This window comes from Alosa sapidissima, chromosome 10 (assembly GCF_018492685.1).
Source record: "Alosa sapidissima isolate fAloSap1 chromosome 10, fAloSap1.pri, whole genome shotgun sequence".
In the NCBI taxonomy this organism is placed as follows: domain Eukaryota; kingdom Metazoa; phylum Chordata; class Actinopteri; order Clupeiformes; family Clupeidae; genus Alosa; species Alosa sapidissima.
This window is the reverse complement of record NC_055966.1, coordinates 34,925,636-34,946,654: the sequence shown is the minus strand read 5'-3', so window position 1 is coordinate 34,946,654 and position 21,019 is coordinate 34,925,636. Positions and strand designations below refer to the sequence as shown.

General features: G+C 41.1%; 2 protein-coding genes and 1 long non-coding RNA gene across 3 annotated transcripts in view; 2 read left to right on the top strand and 1 right to left on the bottom strand.

Moving 5' to 3' along the window:
• Positions 1-260: 260 nt before the first annotated feature.
• Positions 261-20,666, bottom strand: LOC121719951. The gene is made up of 3 exons (XR_006034414.1): positions 20,468-20,666; positions 16,225-16,228; positions 261-271 (listed from the first exon to the last, which is right to left on the bottom strand). It is a non-coding gene; the product is annotated as an uncharacterized LOC121719951 (long non-coding RNA).
• Positions 4,091-10,277, top strand: LOC121719938 (aquaporin-10-like). The gene is made up of 6 exons (XM_042105711.1): positions 4,091-4,245; positions 4,722-4,848; positions 8,765-8,902; positions 9,009-9,127; positions 9,359-9,576; positions 9,873-10,277. Exons 1-6 carry the CDS (start codon positions 4,159-4,161, stop codon positions 10,114-10,116), a joined length of 933 nt encoding a protein of 310 aa, XP_041961645.1. The 5' UTR covers positions 4,091-4,158; the 3' UTR covers positions 10,117-10,277.
• atp8b2 (ATPase phospholipid transporting 8B2) overlaps positions 10,752-21,019 on the top strand; it is a 66,239-nt gene continuing 55,971 nt past the window's right edge. Inside the window, exons 1-2 of the mRNA XM_042105659.1 lie at positions 10,752-10,947; positions 15,279-15,346. Coding sequence (XP_041961593.1) covers positions 10,937-10,947; positions 15,279-15,346 — 79 coding nt within the window. The 5' untranslated portion in view covers positions 10,752-10,936. The remainder of the gene's footprint in view (positions 10,948-15,278; positions 15,347-21,019) is intronic.

The window sequence follows — 21,019 nt, the reverse complement described above, 5'->3', positions numbered from 1 at the left end:
CAACAAATAATAGTAGGCTAACGTTGAAGGCGCAGTCAGGGATTCCACAGGAGATCACGCTCGTTTGTGTTGATGTTTAAGTTTATTAGCAGACGCAATTTTGTGCAAAAAAACGTAGCCTACATTATGTTAACCAAGGAACCAAATTAAACACGCCAGCGAGATAGCTCGCCCCTACCTTCAGTAGCCTATTCCCAGATAAATCCACGCATTGTTTTCGTTTTTGTTTGTGATACAGGCAATGCTTTCAAGCCCTGTGTTGCTAACATACCTAGGCTGTGAAACTAAGGTCTAGCTACCCTATTGGTGGGTTTAATTGAATTTGAGTAATAGGATACGCAAGCATTTACATCTGAGATAGTTTGTAATTCCTGTATAGCTCATCAAAATTATAGATATGATACAAGACACTTATCTGCTATAATCCAAGTGAATTTTCTTTGAATTTTTGACCATTTATTTTACCAAATGACATGGGAAACATAATTAATTTCATCCACATATTCTTATGCACCATACACAACAACGCTACTAAGTTAGCTTAAAACCATGAGAATCAAGCCAGCGTCACGGGCCGTCACGGCATTAAAGTGACAGGCACTCAATTCGACTTGCACAGCACCAATACAGTGTAATGGCATGAAAGAGAAGTCTATGTAGTTTATACAGTGCTGTGCAAAAGTTAAGACACCCATGCTGAAATTGACTAAAGGGAGGAATAAAAACATATTTTGCCTTTTGTCTTAATGCCTTAATTAAAAAAAAAAAAATAGGACATAAATTATTTTTAATGCATCATGTATCGTAAATAAATACATTATATATAAATGTCTTAACTTATGCACAGCACTGTATATTCTAAATAGTAATAGTTTGTACAGTGGCCTACAGTGTACAGTTGTACAGTGGCTAATACTAATAATGTAATAATAAATGAAAAAGGTGAAAGAAAAACATGAATAATCCTGTTCAAGTACTGCAATAATCATGCTTGTGTTGATGGTTATGTCATAATATGTAACTCAATCTGTCCATTTCTTTCACAAAATCCACCAGAAGTCACAATTTAAGGAGTCATTTTTTCAAATGTTTCTCTTTTTTTTTTTGGGGGGGGGGGGGGGGGGGGGGGGCTTCCTACGATCAACAGCACCGCTGCTGGAAAAAATTCTAGGGGAAACACTGGGAAGGGATTTATTCTTAGCACTGCCTTATCTTTTTGTCCCTATAAAATCTATTTATTTTTTTGTATATTGTTTTTCATTGACGTGAGGCCAAAATCACTGTAATCTTTATGGCAGGTATAGTAGTTCACTCCAAGAAATTCCATGAATTGTAAATCACTATTAATTAAATTGCTTATCAGTTTATAATTGCTTTGTACCTTGTACCTGTCATCCAGTGGTATAAACAGTGGTGGGTAAACTATGAATTCTGTGATCACGGTAAGGTGGACTGCGCCATGTGGTATCGAATTTTATCGGATCAAACATGTTTGATGATGGTGGAGGTTATTGTCCAATGTTTATATCTATACCAGTGGTATTAAATGGTTCATAGAGTGATGATGAGTGTGCATAGTGTGGATCTGGATAATACAGTGTGATTTGTGAATGTTGAAAGTTGTAATTGGTGAATAAACTCTTTTGAGAGGTGGATACAATCTAAAAAGAGGTGGATAGACTCTACAGCAGGGTTTCCCGCAGGAAATGTGTTAGTCAAGGTGGTAGGTCGTAGGTCGGGGGGTGAGTCTTCTATCGGTTGCCGTCCGAGCGGGGGGTGGGGGGGTCTTGTATTGGTTGCCGTCCGATGGGGGTGTGTGGGTGTTGGCGTCTTGTTTGTGCGATTCACTACAGACTAATAATTGTTAAATGTACAAACACTACATATTAAATAAATAACCAGCTTCTCAAAATAACAGTTAACAAAGTAATAACACCAAACAAACTATACAACAGTATACAAATATTTCAAAATATTTGTGTAATTTGTGCAATTTTAACAAAGTCTATTACAAACTATAGAACAACTGCAAAAGAAAGTGCAAAACAACAAAATGTGCAAATGTGATCAGTTACTACTTATGGCAGAGCTGACAACTAGCATCACGTTACAAGCCATCCTGCTTGACTTTAAAAAGATAATTTCAAGGGCCCTTTGGTAATTGCACTGTTTTACTATTGAACCATTAATGCTTATCTTCATGCAGGCTGTCAGACTGTTGACCTGCAGCCTGTTCCGCAAGTCTGTCCTTATACACTGAGACTGAATGAAGTTTAGATTATTTTATAGTTTTGTGTAATATGGATGGAATTTGAGCGCGGAACGCTTTTTAATTTAGAGGCCGGAGTGGCCGTTCTGTTCCGCTCCCATAGCGCTCACACCACAAGTCTGAGGCATGCCCAACTTTCTTCCTAATAAAACCAAGACCTTTAAATTTCAAAGATATTGGCCATATAGCCTAAGTTCGTTGATGGGGATGGAGTTAGCTAAATAATTTAGAAAGCATACGCGTAGGCACGGATGGGCCTATTGTCAGTCTTGCGCGTCCGATTAGACACGCAAGTCAACACTGTGCTGAGAGCAGGTGGCTGTTTACTCGGCCGCTTCTCCGGTCAAATTCGCGTCAGGTCAATTTAGCTCCCCGGTCCCAAAGAACTAAGAGCAATGGCAATATATTTCACTCAGAACATTTATTTTAAAAGACTGCAACACCGATAGTGCAACAACAAACACGCTTGACAACGTTAACTAAAGGGATCAGTCGGGATTAATTGAAAAAAAAGAATACTGGCTTAGCATCCAAGTTTTACTTTAGCCTTCTACTTGATATGAAGCATATTCAAATTGCTCACGTTTTTCTTTGCTCTCCGTAGCACACCCTCATGTTTCCGCGAAATGTGTCCTCTTAGATTACAAAATTAATCTTTACTCACTGGAACAGTGTCACCACCACATGGTTATTCTTGCTCTACATTGTTAGTATCTAGTTGTTTTGTAGGAATAGTAGATGACTTATCAGTTTCCTTTCTAACAGTAGCGTAGCCAGAAATGTCCAAATGGGTGGGCACAGAAAAAACGGGTGGCAAAGCGAATTTGATTGAACATAAGACAGGCCTAAATTAGATACACTATACAAGCATTAATCATAGGCATGTTATATTTATGACATAAAACAGGAATTTATTCAACGCATTTGATCACAATTTGACAAATTACGCAGAAACATTTTTAACAGGAGCAAAACAATGCATGAATGTAGCTTCTGCGCGTCATATGAAACACAATTGAGACAATAGATTGACCATATTGGACAACTGCAAAGCCTTATCATAGGCATGTTACATTCATGACATGAAAAGTGTAACTTATAGAACGAAAATGACAATGAAAATGAAATTACGCAGTCGGCTAAACATTTTAAACTTGCGCCAAACGGATGAACCCAGCATCGGTGCGTCGCATAAATTAAAACACAAATTGAAGCAACAACTTGATCATTGGACAACCCTACCACTTTCCATATGCCTGCAATGTTTATGACATAAAAAGTGGAATATAATCGCATTTAATCACATCTGACAATTAAACAGAGCTGTGGCTGTTCGCGATTTGACTGATTATTGAGAGCGAAGAGCGAGATATTTGCACCGCTCAGCTCCGCTCACTAGCTCTGATTCGGAGGCATATCACATATGTAAAGATTATACAATCTGATTTTTCGATTCATGACACGTTTCTTCTTATTTTTTTTAATGCGTTCCTGTAGATAAGGGAGATTGGCGTTGGTCACAGTTTGGAATGAAAGGGAGAAAACAGTAACCTGGCAATAGCCAGATGAATTTCGCTCCGCCTAGCTCCACTCATCCATCTGGAACCGATCCATTGAAGTGTTGCTTCAGAAGGCTGGGCCTAATCAAAAAATGCTTGCATATGATTGAATAAGCCACTTGTCCGTCATCTATTGACGTGCTACTTCAACCACTTGGCATGTTGTCTCAAAGAGAAGAAAGCAAAGGAAATAGTTTTGGAGAAAATGTTTCTCTTGCAGAAGATAAATGTAGCGTTCTTTGGTGTGTGTTATAAAAAGTGCCAGTGAGAGAGCAACACACACATTAACTACATTTCAGCCTGAGGTGACTTCATAAAAAATCATATCAAATGGAAAAAGCACAAAGACGATGCTTCAACATGAAACCTATACTAAGAGAATGCCTGGCTGAATTTCTTGGAGTCTACATCATGATTGTGAGTATACACACACGCAGATACACAAACATGCACACATTCATGGACTAGCGGACTGGACCTCTCTTGAAACCTGAACAAGTTGTTGATGTGTCTAAATATTAAGTTATCATGCAAAGTCTTAATTTAACATTAAAAAGCATAATGAATTGCAATACCTTTGTCAACAGACAGGTTTCATGTGGTCTTTATACTGTAACTGTGTTGAACATAATAAGGTGAAGGAATGCAGAGAAGTAAAGAGACAATCTTTCATAGAAAGAAATAAGTGAGGTACAAAAACAGACAGTTATAACTAAAGAAAAATAATTGAAAATGAATTAACATTAATCACGTTTCATACTGTATGATGTGGGTACCAGGACCAGAAACCTTTTCATTCTCTAAATGAAAACTGATCAATGTTATGGTGTTGTGTTATGGTTATTAGTTGTTATGGTTTTGTGTTATGGTTATTAATCCATGGCAACCTGCAGCTGCTGGGCGTGGGGTCAATGGCTCAGGGGGTGACCAGTGAGGGGGCCAAAGGGGATTATTTCTCCAGCGCACTGGCCTTTTCCCTGGCTACTACATTTGCCATGTACATCTGCAGAGGGGTGTCAGGTACAGTCTTAGTTTGACCATTTTTTAATGACACATTTGCTGGTTTTTTTGTGTGCAAATAAGGTTGTTTCCAATAATCAGGGTTGGGTAGTAACTGATTACATGTAATCTGGATTACGTAATCAGATTACAAAAATCAAGTAACTATAATCAGCCCAGATTACAATAATTTTTTTATGATAGCCTAGCTATCTTTTAATTTGACAAGCTTCGGGCTTGCCGGTTTGATCCCCGACCAGTAGAAAAAATGTGGGCGGGGGAAGTGGTTGAGCACTGCTCTCCCATGCCCACATCCTGAAGCCCACATGGCTGAAGTGCCCTTGAGTAAGGCACCTAACCCCTCACTAAACCCCCGAGCGCCGCTGTAGCAGGCAGCTCACTGCTCCGGGTTGGTGTGTGCTTCACCTCACTGTGTGCTAGACTTGTAGTCAAGACCGCCTAAACCGAGACCAAGTCACTACCAAGACCAGAGGGTATCAAGACCGAGACTAAGACGAGACCAAGGCCAAGACAGACTGAGTCAAGACCAAGACAAGGTCGAGACGAGACTGAGACGAGACCAAGACCGAGACCAAAAAAAACAACAACAAAAAACAGCTAGTGAGCTAGTGTTACACCATAACTTCAGCATCAATTGAATAAGAGCAGCATATTGGGGTAAGAGGTTCAGTCCCAGTTTAAATTCAATTTAAGAAGGTATTATTTCAACTACAGACAGAACAATGCAGAGACAGAGCATGTCATGAATGTGTGTGACTGTGAGCTCACTCAATGTAAATGTTTTCGTAGACTGGGTGAGATAAACTATGTATAGCAATTGCATGACAGCTGTTACTGCACTATTAGAGGATTGAGATCCCCTTTGTCTGCTGTTGAGGACTGATATTACTGACTGACTGGTACTAACTGGTCCAAAAGTCATCTGATAGGGCAGCCGTGGCCTACTGGTTAGCACTTCGGACTTGTAACCGGAGGGTTGCCGGTTCGAACCCCGACCAGTAGGCCACGGCTGAAGTGCCCTTGAGCAAGGCACCTAACAGGCAACTCACTGCGCTGGGATTAGTGTGTGCTTCACCTCACTGTGTGTTCACTGTGTGCAGTGTTTCACTAATTCACGGATTGGGATAAATGCAGAGACCAAATTTCCCTCACGGGATCAAAAGAGTATACTTACACTTGATAAAACAGCTAACACCTCCAACAGCTATGGGAAATATGTAACTAATTACAATTATACTTAATTTGTAGATGAAATTGAAGATACACAATTATAACCTTGCCAGAAATAGATTAAGCCTGTGAAGTCAAAACAATGTGATAAGCAGATGTTATTTAAATGTCAATGATCACATTTATTTAGTTAAACAACTCCATTTTAAATAAAATACAGTAAACAACAATGACATGCGCATGTGCTAACCTAGCAATTTCGAGGCACCCAAATTGCTCATCCTTCCTATTGCGTGTCAGCAACCATATTATGCCAAAATCAAAAACAAACCACATGATACCAGCCCTTAAAGTGCTCACTGACACGGTTTTGATATATAGTATTTCTACTCAATGAATTCGCCAAAATATCTAACGTTGGTGAAAACTGTTAATGTTTAAGTAGCCAAGAGACACTGATAAGTTAGCTACCTGTACTTAGCATGTAGTTACACTCTTAGCCAAAAATGTTTCAGTAAGTCTGCAAAGAACTGAAGCTTGCAAAAAAATATCCGTCCCTACATAATTTATACCGCGCGTGTAAGAAGAGCATGTCATGATACATAATACTAACACATGCATGATCTGGTCATGTGAGATTGGTATGGATAAAGAGTTGAGCCAGTACCAACTGGCTAGTTTACCTCAACGGGTGTCTCCTCTCCGCTCCAGGTGTCTGGTGAACGTTGATGTGGTCCCGGCTGTTTCGGTGAGAGAGACAAAACTTGCATTTTGCAGAATTCTTTCTTGCCCCTGGACTGCACATTTCTTTATGTTTCGTGAATGCAAATTTAATGATGGCGGAATTCGCTGACATTATTATTACTAGGTCTGACTGAGACTGACAGCTACGACGTAAACCTAATGTTTCGCGCTGCGCTGGCTACACTTGCGTCTTTTGATTGGATGAGCGCCATGTTTCTTAATCACAACAAAATACATGTATGTCATTGATTGGTTGCATTTGAAGGGCGTGAAAGGCGACATAATTTAAGGTTGCATCAGAGAATGTCTAATAAGGGGAGAACTGCCACTCTCGGAAAACTTCCGGTTTCTGAACTGGTTGCAGTTCCTTCTGTGGTTCCACATGAGGGCGCTCGTCCACGAGTGCAGAATGCATGGAGGTCTATGGAGCTGTACCCCTCAAAATCCACTTTTCTTGGGATATAATTTTTTTTCAAGTAATTTGAGTATTGCATTTGAAAGGGGAGGCAAAGAAAATACACTTGGTTGAGTATTATATTTTTTAAAGTCACTTAATTGTTCTAAAAAGCCTTTCAAATGTGTCAATGATGTCATTCATTAGCACAATGGTAGCGTGTTATGTGCAACAACGACCCAACCTGTAAGAAATCAAAAGGACATTAGTACTCGTTCATTCAACTTTTGACCTATAACCCATGTTGAAGTTATACAAACTACAATCAAATCTGAGATTTGTCAACGACAATCAGGTGAAAGAGACCAATTTAGCTGTCTAGCTCCATTGACTCCCATTCATTCTGCACTCATGCCGATCGCCCCCAGTGGAACTCTGGTGGAACGAATATGTTTTGTATCATGGACATTATTTGTTGCAAATCTCCCGACCACGATGTCGACCTGAGACCGCAAGACCAAGACAATGAGACCAAGACACGACCGAGGGATCCGAGACCAAGACAAGACAAAGACCAAAGACGGTCGAGACTGTGACAAGACCGAGACCACGTAAAAGTGGTCTCGAGACCGGTTTCCCTCACGGGATCAAGTATCTATAGCCTACTTACTAACTTATTTACTATTGGGGCAGGTCTCTCGGCACACTGCCTGATCTTTTCCTCCTAATCTTAATGTAGCCTCTTGTTTTAGTGTTACCGTTTACTTTGATAAAGTCAGCAGGTCCCCCTGGTTGAAAAACATCCCAAAGGAATAATTGAAATGGACATGGTGTCATTCAATCTCAGGCCATGTCCCTGGGTCAAAAAAAATCCAGCGAAAGCTAAATTCATTGTTCAGGTATGCCCTTATAAAGGTTAAGCTGAGTTGTGCATGTTTGGAGAATAGTGATCCATGATCACATCCATGATGACTAAGTGATCAATTTTGGGATGGGGTGAAAATTTCAACCACCAAAACACCAACCCCAAAGTGGAGAATAGCTATAGAAATGTATTTGTTTTGGGTGTTTTTCAGACAATGGGACCTAGTGACCTCAAAGTAAATGGTAACACTAAAACAAAGGGGCTACAAGTTTTTTGGAGGAAAAGATCAGTTAATTCACACAGGAATGCTTTACTCAGAGCAAAGAGATTTGTTAGATGTAATGAAATAATAAAGAGAAAAATAGAATGAGAATTTTTTCATCAATTCAGTGGTGGTGTCTTTTACTTAAGGGTCATATTGAAGTAGGCCTAATCTAAAAGTAATCCTAAAGTAATCAGATTACGTTACATGTTTGGTAATCCAACTGATTACGTTACTGATTACAAAAATTGCCATGTTATTTGTAGTCAGTAATGGATTACATTTCAAAGTAATCTGACCCAACCCTGCCAATAATTCATAGGTTAACATTATGAGGTGTGTTAATGTGGTTTTGTTAGATACACTCCCATTTGTTGGACTTTATTCAAATTGTACTGTAAGTATACAGAAATTATATTCTCTCTCTCTCTCTCTCTCTCTCTCTGTGTATGTGTGTGTGCGTGTGTGTGCTTTGATTTAGGTGCTCAACTGAACCCAGCTGTGTCCTTCGGCTTGTGTGTGATGGGGAAGTTCCAATGGAGGAAACTGCCTCTCTACGCAGTCTTCCAGACCCTGGGCTCTTTCGTCGGAGCTGCTACTGTCTACGCTCTTTATTATAGTAAGAGAGAAGATGATGTTGATGATGATGGCGATGGTGACAATAATATTAATGATGATGATTAGGAGGAAGACATAAGTTATTAAAAGCTCACTTGTCTTTTCAGATGCCATTATGAACTTCAGTCAGGGGAACTTAACAGTCACAGGGCCAAACTCTACTGCACACATTTTCTCCACCTACCCCTCCGACTACCTCAGCATCTGGAGTGGGTTTATGGATCAGGTGAGACGAAAATGATAGGCAGCAAGAGCTGAAACAATTGGCTTCACTTCATTTATTCTCCTTGACCTCAATCGCTTATTTTGGTGCTGCCATATGGTCTTGTACATTACTTGGTCTTTGACCAACTGTAAGTTTCACCATCTCCTTTCCATCCTCCTCTCTCACACTCCTTCATGCCCTCTCTCTCTCTCTCTCTCATCATCACCCTCTCCTTGGCTCTCCATGTCCCAGGTGATAGGCACGGCTGTGCTGTTGGTGTGTGTGCTGGCTCTGGGGGACCGGAGGAACAGTGCGGCCCCTGCAGAGCTGGAGCCTCTGATGGTGGGGCTGGTCATCTGGGCCATCGGCCTCTCCATGGGGTCCAACTGTGGGTACCCCCTGAACCCCGCCCGAGACCTGGGGCCCAGAGTGTTCACCTATCTGGCTGGATGGGGAAGTGAGGTGTTCAGGTAAGAGATACAAGCACACATGGACACGCACACACATACACATGCACACGTACAATGCACACAAACACACACACACACACATACACACACACACACACACACACACACACACGCACACATACTGTACACACACATACACACAAACAAACACACACACACACACACACACACACACACACACACACACACACACACACACATTGTATGTTAGAGTTAAATGTTTGTCTTCTCTTTAGTTTGAAGGTTCCTCTACATGTTACTAATATTATTATCACCACCACCATTTTTCCACTTAGTGCTGGCAATGGTTGGTTTTGGGTTCCTCTTGTGGCCCCATTTCTGGGTGCTCTTGTCGGCGCAGCCTTGTACTACCTCTTCATTGAGATCCATCACCCACCACTGGAGCCATTGGCAGATGGAGACGTCCTCTGCATTGATAATAAGATGGCTGAAATGGACATGAATATGCTCAAGTCCAACCAAAAGGATGGGAATATGGATCCTGAGAAACCAATGAAAGTGAAAGTTAACAATGTGTGAAAAAAAAAACTTTCTCCTTGTACAGACAAGTGTAGGCTAATAGTGTTATATTTTGTAAAAAAGGTTAAACATGTGTTAAACTGATTTATGTTTCTACTTGTACAGAGTATGAGTGTAACAACGTTTTATGTATGTTTTAAATAAAAGAAATATAGCATTAATCATGTTCTAAATGCTGTGGCTCCGTCTGTAGACATAAAGTCAGGGGCGTGGAAGTATTTGTAGGTAATACCAGAAGAGGGAGCACGAGAACACCATAACAGAGAGCACATGGCCATTCTAATGATTCAGAGTCCAACCTTCACATGGAATTCGCAGCTGTCTAACAACTAAATAGACGTATAATATAGTAGTAGATGTGAGTGCTCATTACTTTAAAGAAAAAAAAAAAGATAAAAAGAAAAACATAGTTGACTTCGACCAGCCTACCCACCTAGGCTACTGCAAAATGCGCAGACAAAAAACTTTGTTTTGTCTAAAAGAGTTATTGTTTTAAGTGATAACAAAATGTGTTGGTTTGGAAAAGAGAGGACACATGTAACCTACATATCAAGTCAGATTTTATAAAAGCAGTAACGTTAATGAGAGATGTGCTGATGTCCGTAGGAGCACCGCCCCTCCTCCCTGTCTCGCTTCCTCTGTTCTGAACGTTCGCTACCTTGTGTGTTCACCCACCCCCCAAGAATGCCATTTTTAACGGATAACCCCTGCGGATACATTTACCTAGTTGCCTTAACCCCGAAAGGATGCTCAATGTAAAAAAAGGAATGAAAGCAAGACAAACTGGGGTCGCCTCATATTACATTAGCGCTGACATGCGATGCTGAAAAGGTAAATTGGTCGTTTAACATTACCGTTACATGTGTAGTGCTAGACAGCAATAGTTTATAATATCAAACGTTAACGTTAGCTACAGTAACGTTGACCTAACACCGGGGTCAGACAGTCAGGCTTGGCAGTCTTTCGAAAAGAAAGATTATGGGGAAACTGTTTGTCATTAAAAAAGTGAATCTCATTATGCTCTCTGTGATCTAACCTGTCATGGCATTGCGATTTTCAGCATCATTTCACCACTATCTTGTGGGCTGGTGAATCCCAAACAGCATCATCCTAGTTGGCACCAGAAGAAGACAGCATGTTCGCTAATGTTATCGTAACGTTGGCTAACAACGTCAGATGGCAAAAGTGGCAACTAGAATACTTAACTTAATGCGTTAACGTTACACATCGGGTGTGATACACCTTCGTTAGAAGTGGAACAGTTATTTGAGCTTTCCAGAAGTGTTTGTAAAGCAAACTATCATATAACTAATCATTCCTATCACCTGGCGAATGTTATTGAAGATTTGTTATTGGTTAGATAACGTTAGTCAAGATGTCTGAAGTAAACGGTAAACGCTAATCTCTGACAAGCTAATCAGCTCGAGCGCTTAATAATGATAACACTTCATGGCTAATGTCACATAGTTTAATTTCTTTATTCTTCAACAATATAATTAGCCTCTCTTGCTTGATTATGAATACAATGTCATAGCTATTTGAGGTGTTTTGATTAAGCAAACCTCGAGTAATTTAGGCTATGGGTTACAGTAGGGCTTCTGTGGTGCTATCAACATAATCTAAAACGAAAGCCAACTTTCAACAGTTATATTTCAGACACCTTTTCAATTGCATTGTAATTTCATAGTTTGCCCTCCTGGTTGATCTTAGACATGACAGTCCCTGTTTATGATTACGTAATGGGGTCCAACCAGGACTGAAAAAGTGAGCCGCGGACATTTCAGTTTGTAATGTTACACTTCCTTTTAATATGCGCCAGATCCCATAATGCAGCTATGCGCCAGATCCCATAATGCAGCTATATGAATGTGCTGACGTAGCTCCACATACGCGTATGAAGTATTTTTAAGTTATTTGGAGGTCAAGACTTAATTCCTCTAATTGCACAAATTCCTTCTTGAAATGAAAGAAAATATCCTGAGAGGTCTCCAGCCAAGAGAGGTGCTTTTCGCCAATCTAGCTAATACCCCCCCATTTTGTCTCAAGGAATCTGAGCCTTTTGCAAATCTATGCAGTCATGGGGGACACAAGGCAGGCGTGAAAACGTGCTATGTATTTGTTTACTTCTATCCACTTCTATACTGCAGAAGTTATGTGTGTTCATAAAGATTTCTGCTTTGACCCTCAACCCTAAGATTTAATGAATGAAAAGAAGTCAAGTCAAACTGATTCTCTGGTCTCATTTGGTGGACAATGATCAAAAAACCTTGTTCCATCACTATAGGTACTTCACACAGACATTGCGTGATGTGCATTAATGTCTTGATTTGAATGTCATGATTTTGTGCTCTCTTGTGTCTAATGATGACTGTGTAAATGTGTGTACGCGTGGGTGGTTGGTGTTAGTTTCAGAAGAGATGGGCATCATGAGTGTGTGTGTGTGTGTGTGTGTGTGTAAGCTATGCGTTTGTCTGTATGTGTGCGACTGCTTGACCTTGAGTTGAGGCTTTTGTGTAAGCTTGAGCGATTGTGCATCAGCGTACCCAATTTCCCGGTGTGTGGATGGGCTTTCTTCATTTGTTTTCTAAATGATTGGGGTACCTCAGCTGTGTACAGTCTGTGTCTGTGTGTGTGTGTGTGTGTGTGTGTGTGTGTGTGTGTGTGTGTGTGTGTGCGCATGGAATCAGGTGAACTGCATGCACAATGTGTAGGTTAATTCAAATGAATGAGTTTTTCAGTCTCCCTGTCTAGACAGAACAGCTAGATATTCATATACCCAACCAATCCACTAACAAATGCATCAGTGCTGTAGGCTAACATCTATTCCCTGTGCGGTCTGCAGTTACACTTGCATTTCATTTCCAGCTTCCTGTGTTGGTCTGTCCAACCATCATGGCTGGCAGTCTACCCTCGCACTGTTTTCAAATGGTTCATAGGACCAACTGCAAGCTGTGGGCCAATGTGTCTATCGCTGCCTTGTGAGCAGAGGGGTTGCATTTCGGGGAAGCAAGTGGGCGTATTGTTTGTTTGCTTGGAAAGCCGCTCAGGCAGCATCACCCCACTGTTATGATGTATTATGCATCCAACCGATGTAGTGTGCCCACATCACATGTGCTGTTCAGGCGGCCTGAGGTGCATTTATTTTCACAGTCGAGTGTTTTAGTTTAGAGTTAATTCAGGTAAATATGGAGTGCAAAACAAGAATCTTACTCTGTAGGTGCTTTCACTCCCATTCTCATGTGTACATGTGCATGTGATGTGATTATTGCCCTCTCCTCCTGACCCAAGTGATGCACAGCTGAGTGTGTGTGTGTGTGTGTGTGTGTGTGTGGTTGGTTGTGTGTGTGTGTGTGTGTAGTTGTGTATGTGTGTGTGTGTGTGTGTGTGTGTGTGTGTGTGTGTGAGCTGGCGTCACCTCTGAGAGACAGACTGAGATCAATGGGCCAGCAGACCCCCGAGAGAGAGCTGTCAATATGGTGCCCCGTACCTCAGCAGGCAGCGAGGCCGCGGAAAACCGTTTCCCCACTTCGTTACTCTAATTGAGCTGCCTCTTCCTCTTTTCTTCCGTTCACATTACATCTTGTTTGTTTATTTATTTCTTTATATGATTGAATAAATGTTGTTGTGACTGTCACCCTATTTTATTCAGGTTGACTGCAGGCTAGTTTTGCTGTCTAGTTTTGTGACAAAGAGCGGAGCGTTAATGAGTTATAGCAACAGCCTCCATCACATATTGATAGATAGATAGATGGATAGATAGATACTTTATTGATCCCCAAGGGGAAATTCAGGGGGTCTCAGTAGCATACAGACATCACACACAACATGCACTTACAGCAGAAATGGTAAATATAAGTATAAAAAAAAGTATAAACATATAACCAAACTCCACTGTACAATAGAGACAGTAGGAGATAAGAAAAACTAACAAAACTAAATACTAAATATACTATATAAATTAAATGTAAAAAGCATGAGACGCTTGTAGTGACAGGGCCTGTAGTTCTGTGTGCATGGTGAGGTGCTCAAGAGAGTGAGTGTCATGGTGAAGGTGCAAAAGTAGTCCAACAGTAGTCCTGTAGTTCTGTGTGTATGGTAAGGTGCTCAAGAGAGTGAGTGTCATGGTGAAGGTGCAAAAAGTAGTCCAACATTAGTCCAACAGTGCAACAGTGCAATAATAAGGTCTAGAGACCAGCATAAATAATATAGACAAATAGGAGAGTAAAGTATAATGTAGACAAGGTAATATAAAAAACTATAAAAAAAACTATGTCAGTGCAAGAACAGGTTGAGGTAATAGGGTTACAGCCATTCAGTATTGTAGCAGAAGCCATTGATCATGTGTGCTAATATAGCATGAAAAACAGTGTAGCGGTAAAACAGTAGTAAAAACATTAGGCTGTGGACATTAGTAAAGCAGTAGTAAAACAGTAGTAAAGCAGTAGTGGGCAGTCAGTACTCAAACATGGAGAGGGTGGAGAGGCAGACAGACTAAGCAGAGAAGTCTATCTTTCCTCTTCCCTTTAGTGAGGCATTAAACAGTTCAGTGGCCCTGGGGACAAATGACTATTCAAGCTGTTGCTGGGATTTTTACTTTTCTTTTGTCCCCAGTTCACTCTAAGGTCCAGTTCCTCAGTGTTCGGTCAGAGAGGGGAAATGGCCTGTCTGCAAACTAAGCAGTTGTATGATATTCTTCATTCGGTTCTCAGAAAGTCATTGCTGACATTACTGTAACAGTCATGTATCAAACAGGCCGTCTGTTAAAATACCACTGAAATGCAGTAGGCTACTTTATAGCAGTAGGAGGTGTTTTGGTGTGTCAGTTTTGGTGTGTTATTTGTGTGAGACTGTTGCATCCGTGTGTGTTTGTGTGTGTGTGTGTGTGTGTTTGTATTTGTGTTTGTGTGTGTGTGTGTGTTTGTATTTGTGTGTGTGTGTCTGTGGCCAGAGGGCCTTTTGTGGTGTAGCTCTGCTCCACAGTGAGTGAGGGATTAGATAACCCAGAATTCCCTGACTGAGCTGTCTGTGTCCCTGGTCTTACCCTTGAGATCCTGTTGACGATTGTGTTTTTTTTTTTTGTGTGTATGTATGTGTGTTTGTGTGTGTGCACGTGTGTGTGTTTTTGATATGGTGTGTGTGTGTGTGTGTGTGTGTGTGTGTAGACTCTCTCATGGGACTGAGTGGTGGAACCTCAGAGGTGTGGAGATGTTCAGAAAGAGACCCCCTCCAGGTAAGACTTTGATTTCTGCTTTCTCATTCTTGTCACAGTCAGTGCATGAAGCTGATATCTTAAGGTTAAGAGACCCGATTACGTGTACTAAGTGTAAACAGCTGGACTTTCCTAATCAAATACCTTTAGTTACGGGTTGCAGCGACTGTGACTGTGTCATCGTCAGGTTGTATTGAACACACCTACAGTATGTGGTTGCCTTTTCCATAAATCTGGCATTGCATGTCAGCCTCTAACGTCATTTTTTCTGAACTAAATGAAATATAAGTGATTGTTATTAACAAAATACAGAGTGATTGCAGACCTTGAGATTGACTAACTTTCAATGTGGTTTTCACAAAATATCCTCCCAAGTCAAGGCCAGGTCTTTCAAAACGGTAGTTATCTAAAATATTCTCCCAGACACAGCTTGCGACTGAAGAGGGACTGTGGTAGTGTTTATGCCTTGGTGAGAACTTCTCTCTCTTGAGGTCCTTGAAGGCCTATTAGGACCCAAGGTAGAGAATTGTGTCACTTGACTTTCTTGGTGGAGCCTGTCATGCCTAAAGCTGACTTGGTATAATTAAATCCAGCCAAGGCCTGACACTTACGAGCCTCCATACTGGCCCTCATTAGCCATCCACTCTCAAACACTCTCACAGTCTCATTCTGGAAATGGCTGCCCTGTGGTTATTACATCATGGTATCCGTGCTATAATAGGCCAGCATGGCTAGTGTGATTTCTAATTTAAAGCAGCCAGACTCCAGTGGTGAGTGCCTCAGGATTTGGAATGGATCACCCACGGTGAGCACTCACAGAACAGAACTCGTGTCAGTCAGAATTTGTTGTTGATTTTGTGTACTCATTGCTGGAAAGACTGCCAGACCTTTTCACAGACAAATCTAATATGTTTCATCATTCTCATGCTCAAAAAGCTCAAACTGAGATCTAAATTAGCGTGTATCGGCACCTGACCTAAATAAATAACTTTTTTTCTCTTCATACTAATTAATTTGGGATATATACAATGATTAGTTAAGTGTAGCAAATCCATCCAGTTACCATGCCACTACATTTGGATGGGTGCTCTGAATAAACATTAGGTCAAGCTGAGCCATGCCTGACTTTAGCTTTGCCTGTCTTCCTCCATGCCTGACCTTAGCTTTGCCTGTCTTCCTCCATGCCTACAAGGAAAGTAAGCTAAAGACTGTCATTACATCACTGCTGATGCGCACTTAGGCTAGCTGTGATAATGGATCCAACTCATGAGTCATCAGTCTTAATGCTCGCAGTACAGTAAAATCATCACATACAGTACTATTAGAACCCGTGCAAACAGTACAGTATGTGTGGCCCAGTTTCCTTCTGACCTTCCCTTTGGTGAAGCAGGGCCTCCGTGAGGTGTGCTGCATTGGGCAGTACCAGCAGATGGTCAGATAAGCTGTGCCTTCCTCAGGTACCTCATCTTGTGCAGCTTGGCAACAGCAGGGTGTTTATTTTGTGGATGTTTCATGTATATTTGTGTGTTTGCTTTGTTTATTGCTTCTATCAACCAATTAGTTGACCTTAGACTAGTGAGTCATTAAGCTCTTAGGCCCGTTTCACACCGGGTGCGTGGCGTGAGTGTGTCCGTTTTTATTTCGGCTCCCATGTTAATAGGTTAGACCGTGCACACCGCCTGCGTGACACACACGTCTCAGGCGAGGCTCGAGCCGCGCTGAAAACGTGTGCATGCTAGGAATAGGACTCACGCCTATTTTTCACGCCACAGGCAAGCGTGTTGGAAGCGATTCCATTCAAAACAGTGCAGAAGAAAAATGACGTGAGAAAAAGAGACGTTTTAATTGGCAGAGAGGCCGCCACAGCGCCGCATCAGACACGCTTCTGGTAAACAAAGACATAGAAAACGCCACGCAACTGACACACAACCGACACATGACGTTCACGCCACGGACCCGGTGTGAAACTATGGCGCGGGAATCGTGCCTAAAACCTTCCGACCGTCCATCTGATCAACCAACCGATCGACCATCCGAACGTCATACCACCCACCTTACTTACATGTATCAGAATAATTGCCTTTTTATAAGCAGCCTACATATACCTACATGAACCTACACGTAGGGCTGCAGCTATCGATTCTTTTTTAATCGATTAATCTAGAACTTTATCGATCGATTAATCGGATCTTTTTTTTTTTTTTTTCATTTTTAAACAACCAAAACACATAATGCATAATGAAAATGACATGGCTGTAAAATGATCAAGCAATTGGCACAGAGGTATTTATTCTAACTCCAACATTAGGCTACAAAACTAAGCCCATTTATTGCAATTTACCCATTTAGTGTTTTTAAGTGCCAGTGCCATCAATTAAATAATGTTCAAAATGCTCTCTGTAAAATTGCAGCCTCTTGTGCATGACTTAGCTGGGCGAACAAAGCTGTCCATACTATGTTGTGAAGTGCTGGGAGGGAGAAGAGGGAAAGCAATTTAATGTATTATGTAGCCTACAACAAGTTTCATGCTGTAATCTAGACCTGAAATCAACATAAATATCTGTTTTATGTAGATTTCTACACCTACAGCATTTACCATTAGGCTACGAACAAATAATTTTACCATTAGGCTACTAAAAAATAGCCTACCATTAGGCTACTAACAAATAATTTTACCATTAGGCTACTAAACTAAATAATTTCTGGGGTGAGCCTATTTGCTATGGTAACCTAGCAACCTGTGTGTGTGTGTGTGCACGTGTGCGGTGCGTGAGGAAAGATGAGGGTGCATGCATGTGTGTGAGGGGTTCTTTTTTAAGCATACTGTCTTGCAATTGAACGTGAATAAGTTTACTTACTTAAAAACATCAAAGCTAAACAAACTATCATGACATCGCTACAAATACAGTATGTGATTAAAATCAGCCAACATCAATGTAGGCTATAGGCTACGTAGATAGATGATAGATAGGCTAGATAGATTGATAAATAGCCTAGCCTACTTTATTGACGCTTGATGAAACAGCATGGAGTGGATATTTAGGTTCAGATGCTTGTTCTTTTCCTTTTTGAGTATGTAATGATCCAAAAACTTTACTTGAAAACTTTAGACATTCTCTGCCATTTATGGATATCTTGACTCCGCCATCGCGCCAGCTAAATTCAGAATGTATAATGATTCACGCGCTAGTGGTGTGCTTCCTGAACAACGGTCTGTGTGGAACAATCACATCCCTGCGCATATAGTGCGCGTCATAGGAATTTAACGAGGCTTCGAGGCAGGGTTTTTGCCTCGAGGAATTTTTGTAATCGAGTTATTCGAGTAACTCGATGAATCGTTTCAGCCCTACCTACACGTATCCAACATGTGCCCAGAATTGGTGCAACATGTACTTATTCTGTTGGAACATGATGGATACATGTAGGCTTCTGTTGGAACATGAATACATGTAGGAAAACTGTAGGAAACTTCATTTAATGAACATTCATTAGTCTATTTGTGTCGTTATTAGTGACAAGCTATTGCTACTGTTGCTTAAACTATTATGCGTAGGCCTAATAACCATCTGCAAAACAGGACTAGGCTACCAATTATCTGCCAGATATGATAAATGCCATAGGCTGGCCTTCACATTTTCTCTTTCTTACATCAATACGTTATGGAAGCATATGAGCCCACTTCAAATCATCTCCAAATATGTGATTATGTAGCCTATCCTAGCCTATAGGCTAAGTTTAACAACGTTTTATGGACAATATCCCTCGGACTGCAATTTGAATAGATTTTGCTGTGCTGTAGGCCTACTGTATGGCCTATGGCCATTTCTTACAGTGGCGAGATTAACATAGCCTAAATACTGTAATGTTTACACTAATAAAGATACGTTTATTAAGTAGGCTAACACATGAAAAGTGTTTTCAGCTAAAATGGCATGAAGGCTATATGTGGACCGCCTGAACCTTTGAGCAAAACATCAGCAGACAGAGAAGCCCTCAGTGTAGCAATGCAGACTGCTCGGGGGAACCTGCTTATCCAACTGTGGGTCGCCAGTCGAACTGACAGACTTAGGCTATCATAAATTCGCATTTATTTCAATTTGGCTATAGGCTACGATTAAAGTTCCTATGGTTCACAACTACTCGCAATATACTACCGACACTAGTTAACCACAATTTGTAGCCCTATTGGTCATGTTAAGTGTTACTAGCAATGTGAAACTAAAATCTAAGACAGTAGAAAATTATGTTTTTTATTTAAACATAATTTTCTACTGTCTTAGATTTTAGACAAACAGACAAAATGCACCAAAAACAAAACGTCCGGAGAGGTAGCTACACATTTGTTATTGCATGATAAAGCAATGAACGTGCTGGTAGGCGTTTGACATGACGTTTGATGGATCCACCGGTTGGTAGGAAGGGAGGTTTTTGGCATCATTCCCGCGCTATATGAAACGGGCCTTAGTAGAAGGTCAATACAGTTTCTGTATCACAGTCCGTCACCGCCCTCTAACGCAATTTGCAGTGGCATCCCGCTCACTTTACATGGGCTCACGTCATCCGTTGCCCAACTGAATTGTGGGTCCGTTGCGTCGCGTTGCTCCCGGCGCGCGCGTTGAGAAGTTCAGCTGTTGCTGCACCGACGGACGGCACCGGCCAATCAAGCCAATCGACGGACGGCACCAGCCAATCAAATTACGGTTATACTTCAAGTCATTTGCATAGCTACGGAACGCAAGTGTGTGTATGAGCCGTTAAGGTTGCTTTTGACATAGTACAATGAAGAAAACTGGTGCTCATGAATACTGTTGTCTGTTGTCTCTGAAAGTGTAATTGATGCATTTAACTGCAATTTGGATTACACCTGCTTTTAAAAGGCAGAAATATTTCATGGCAAAACAGACGTGCGCTGTTTTCATATAATATGGCGGAATACCTAATCGATCGTTATTAGCACTTCTCCCATGTTAGATAGATAGATAGATAGATACTTTATTGATCCCCAAGGGGAAATTCAAGGTCTCAATAGCATACAGACATCACACACAAACAACATGCATTAACAGCAGAAAAAGTAATACAAGTATGTAATATAAAAAAACACAACTAAGCAATAAGGACAGTAGAAGATAAAGAATATACTAAATACAAATTATACTAAATAACACTAAATCTAAATCAAGTCTAAAACAGTATCAACATAGTGTGCTTAGGGGTGATAAAGCTTGAGGCGCTTGCAATGACTGAGGCAGTTTTTGCGTGGTACTCCCATTTCCACCTCGACCTTCCCATAAATGCATATGCATAAGTGCATGAATAAGAAAAGTGCAGTGTGCCATTCTGCACTCCAGTGGCCTGCAGAATGCACTTTCCTCCGCGTGCGGTCAGTTTTGCACATAAGATGCCGTGTATTAAGGTGCAAATAACGTCAGAAAGAGGCGGTAAATTGGTGGTAATTCTTAGTACATCAGGCCCTGAGTCTAGTCTGACTGGTCTGAATAGTCTAGTCTATACTTAAGGTTTGCCATTTTAGAATTGCACATGTGCAGTCCTGTGTCCATTTGTGTGTGTGTGTGTGTGTGTGTGTGTGTGTGTGTGTGGTGTGGGTGCGTGTGTGTGTGTGTGTGTGTGTGTGTGTGTGTGTGTGGTGTGTGTGTGTGTGTGTGTGTGTGTGCGTGTGTGACTGACCTTGCC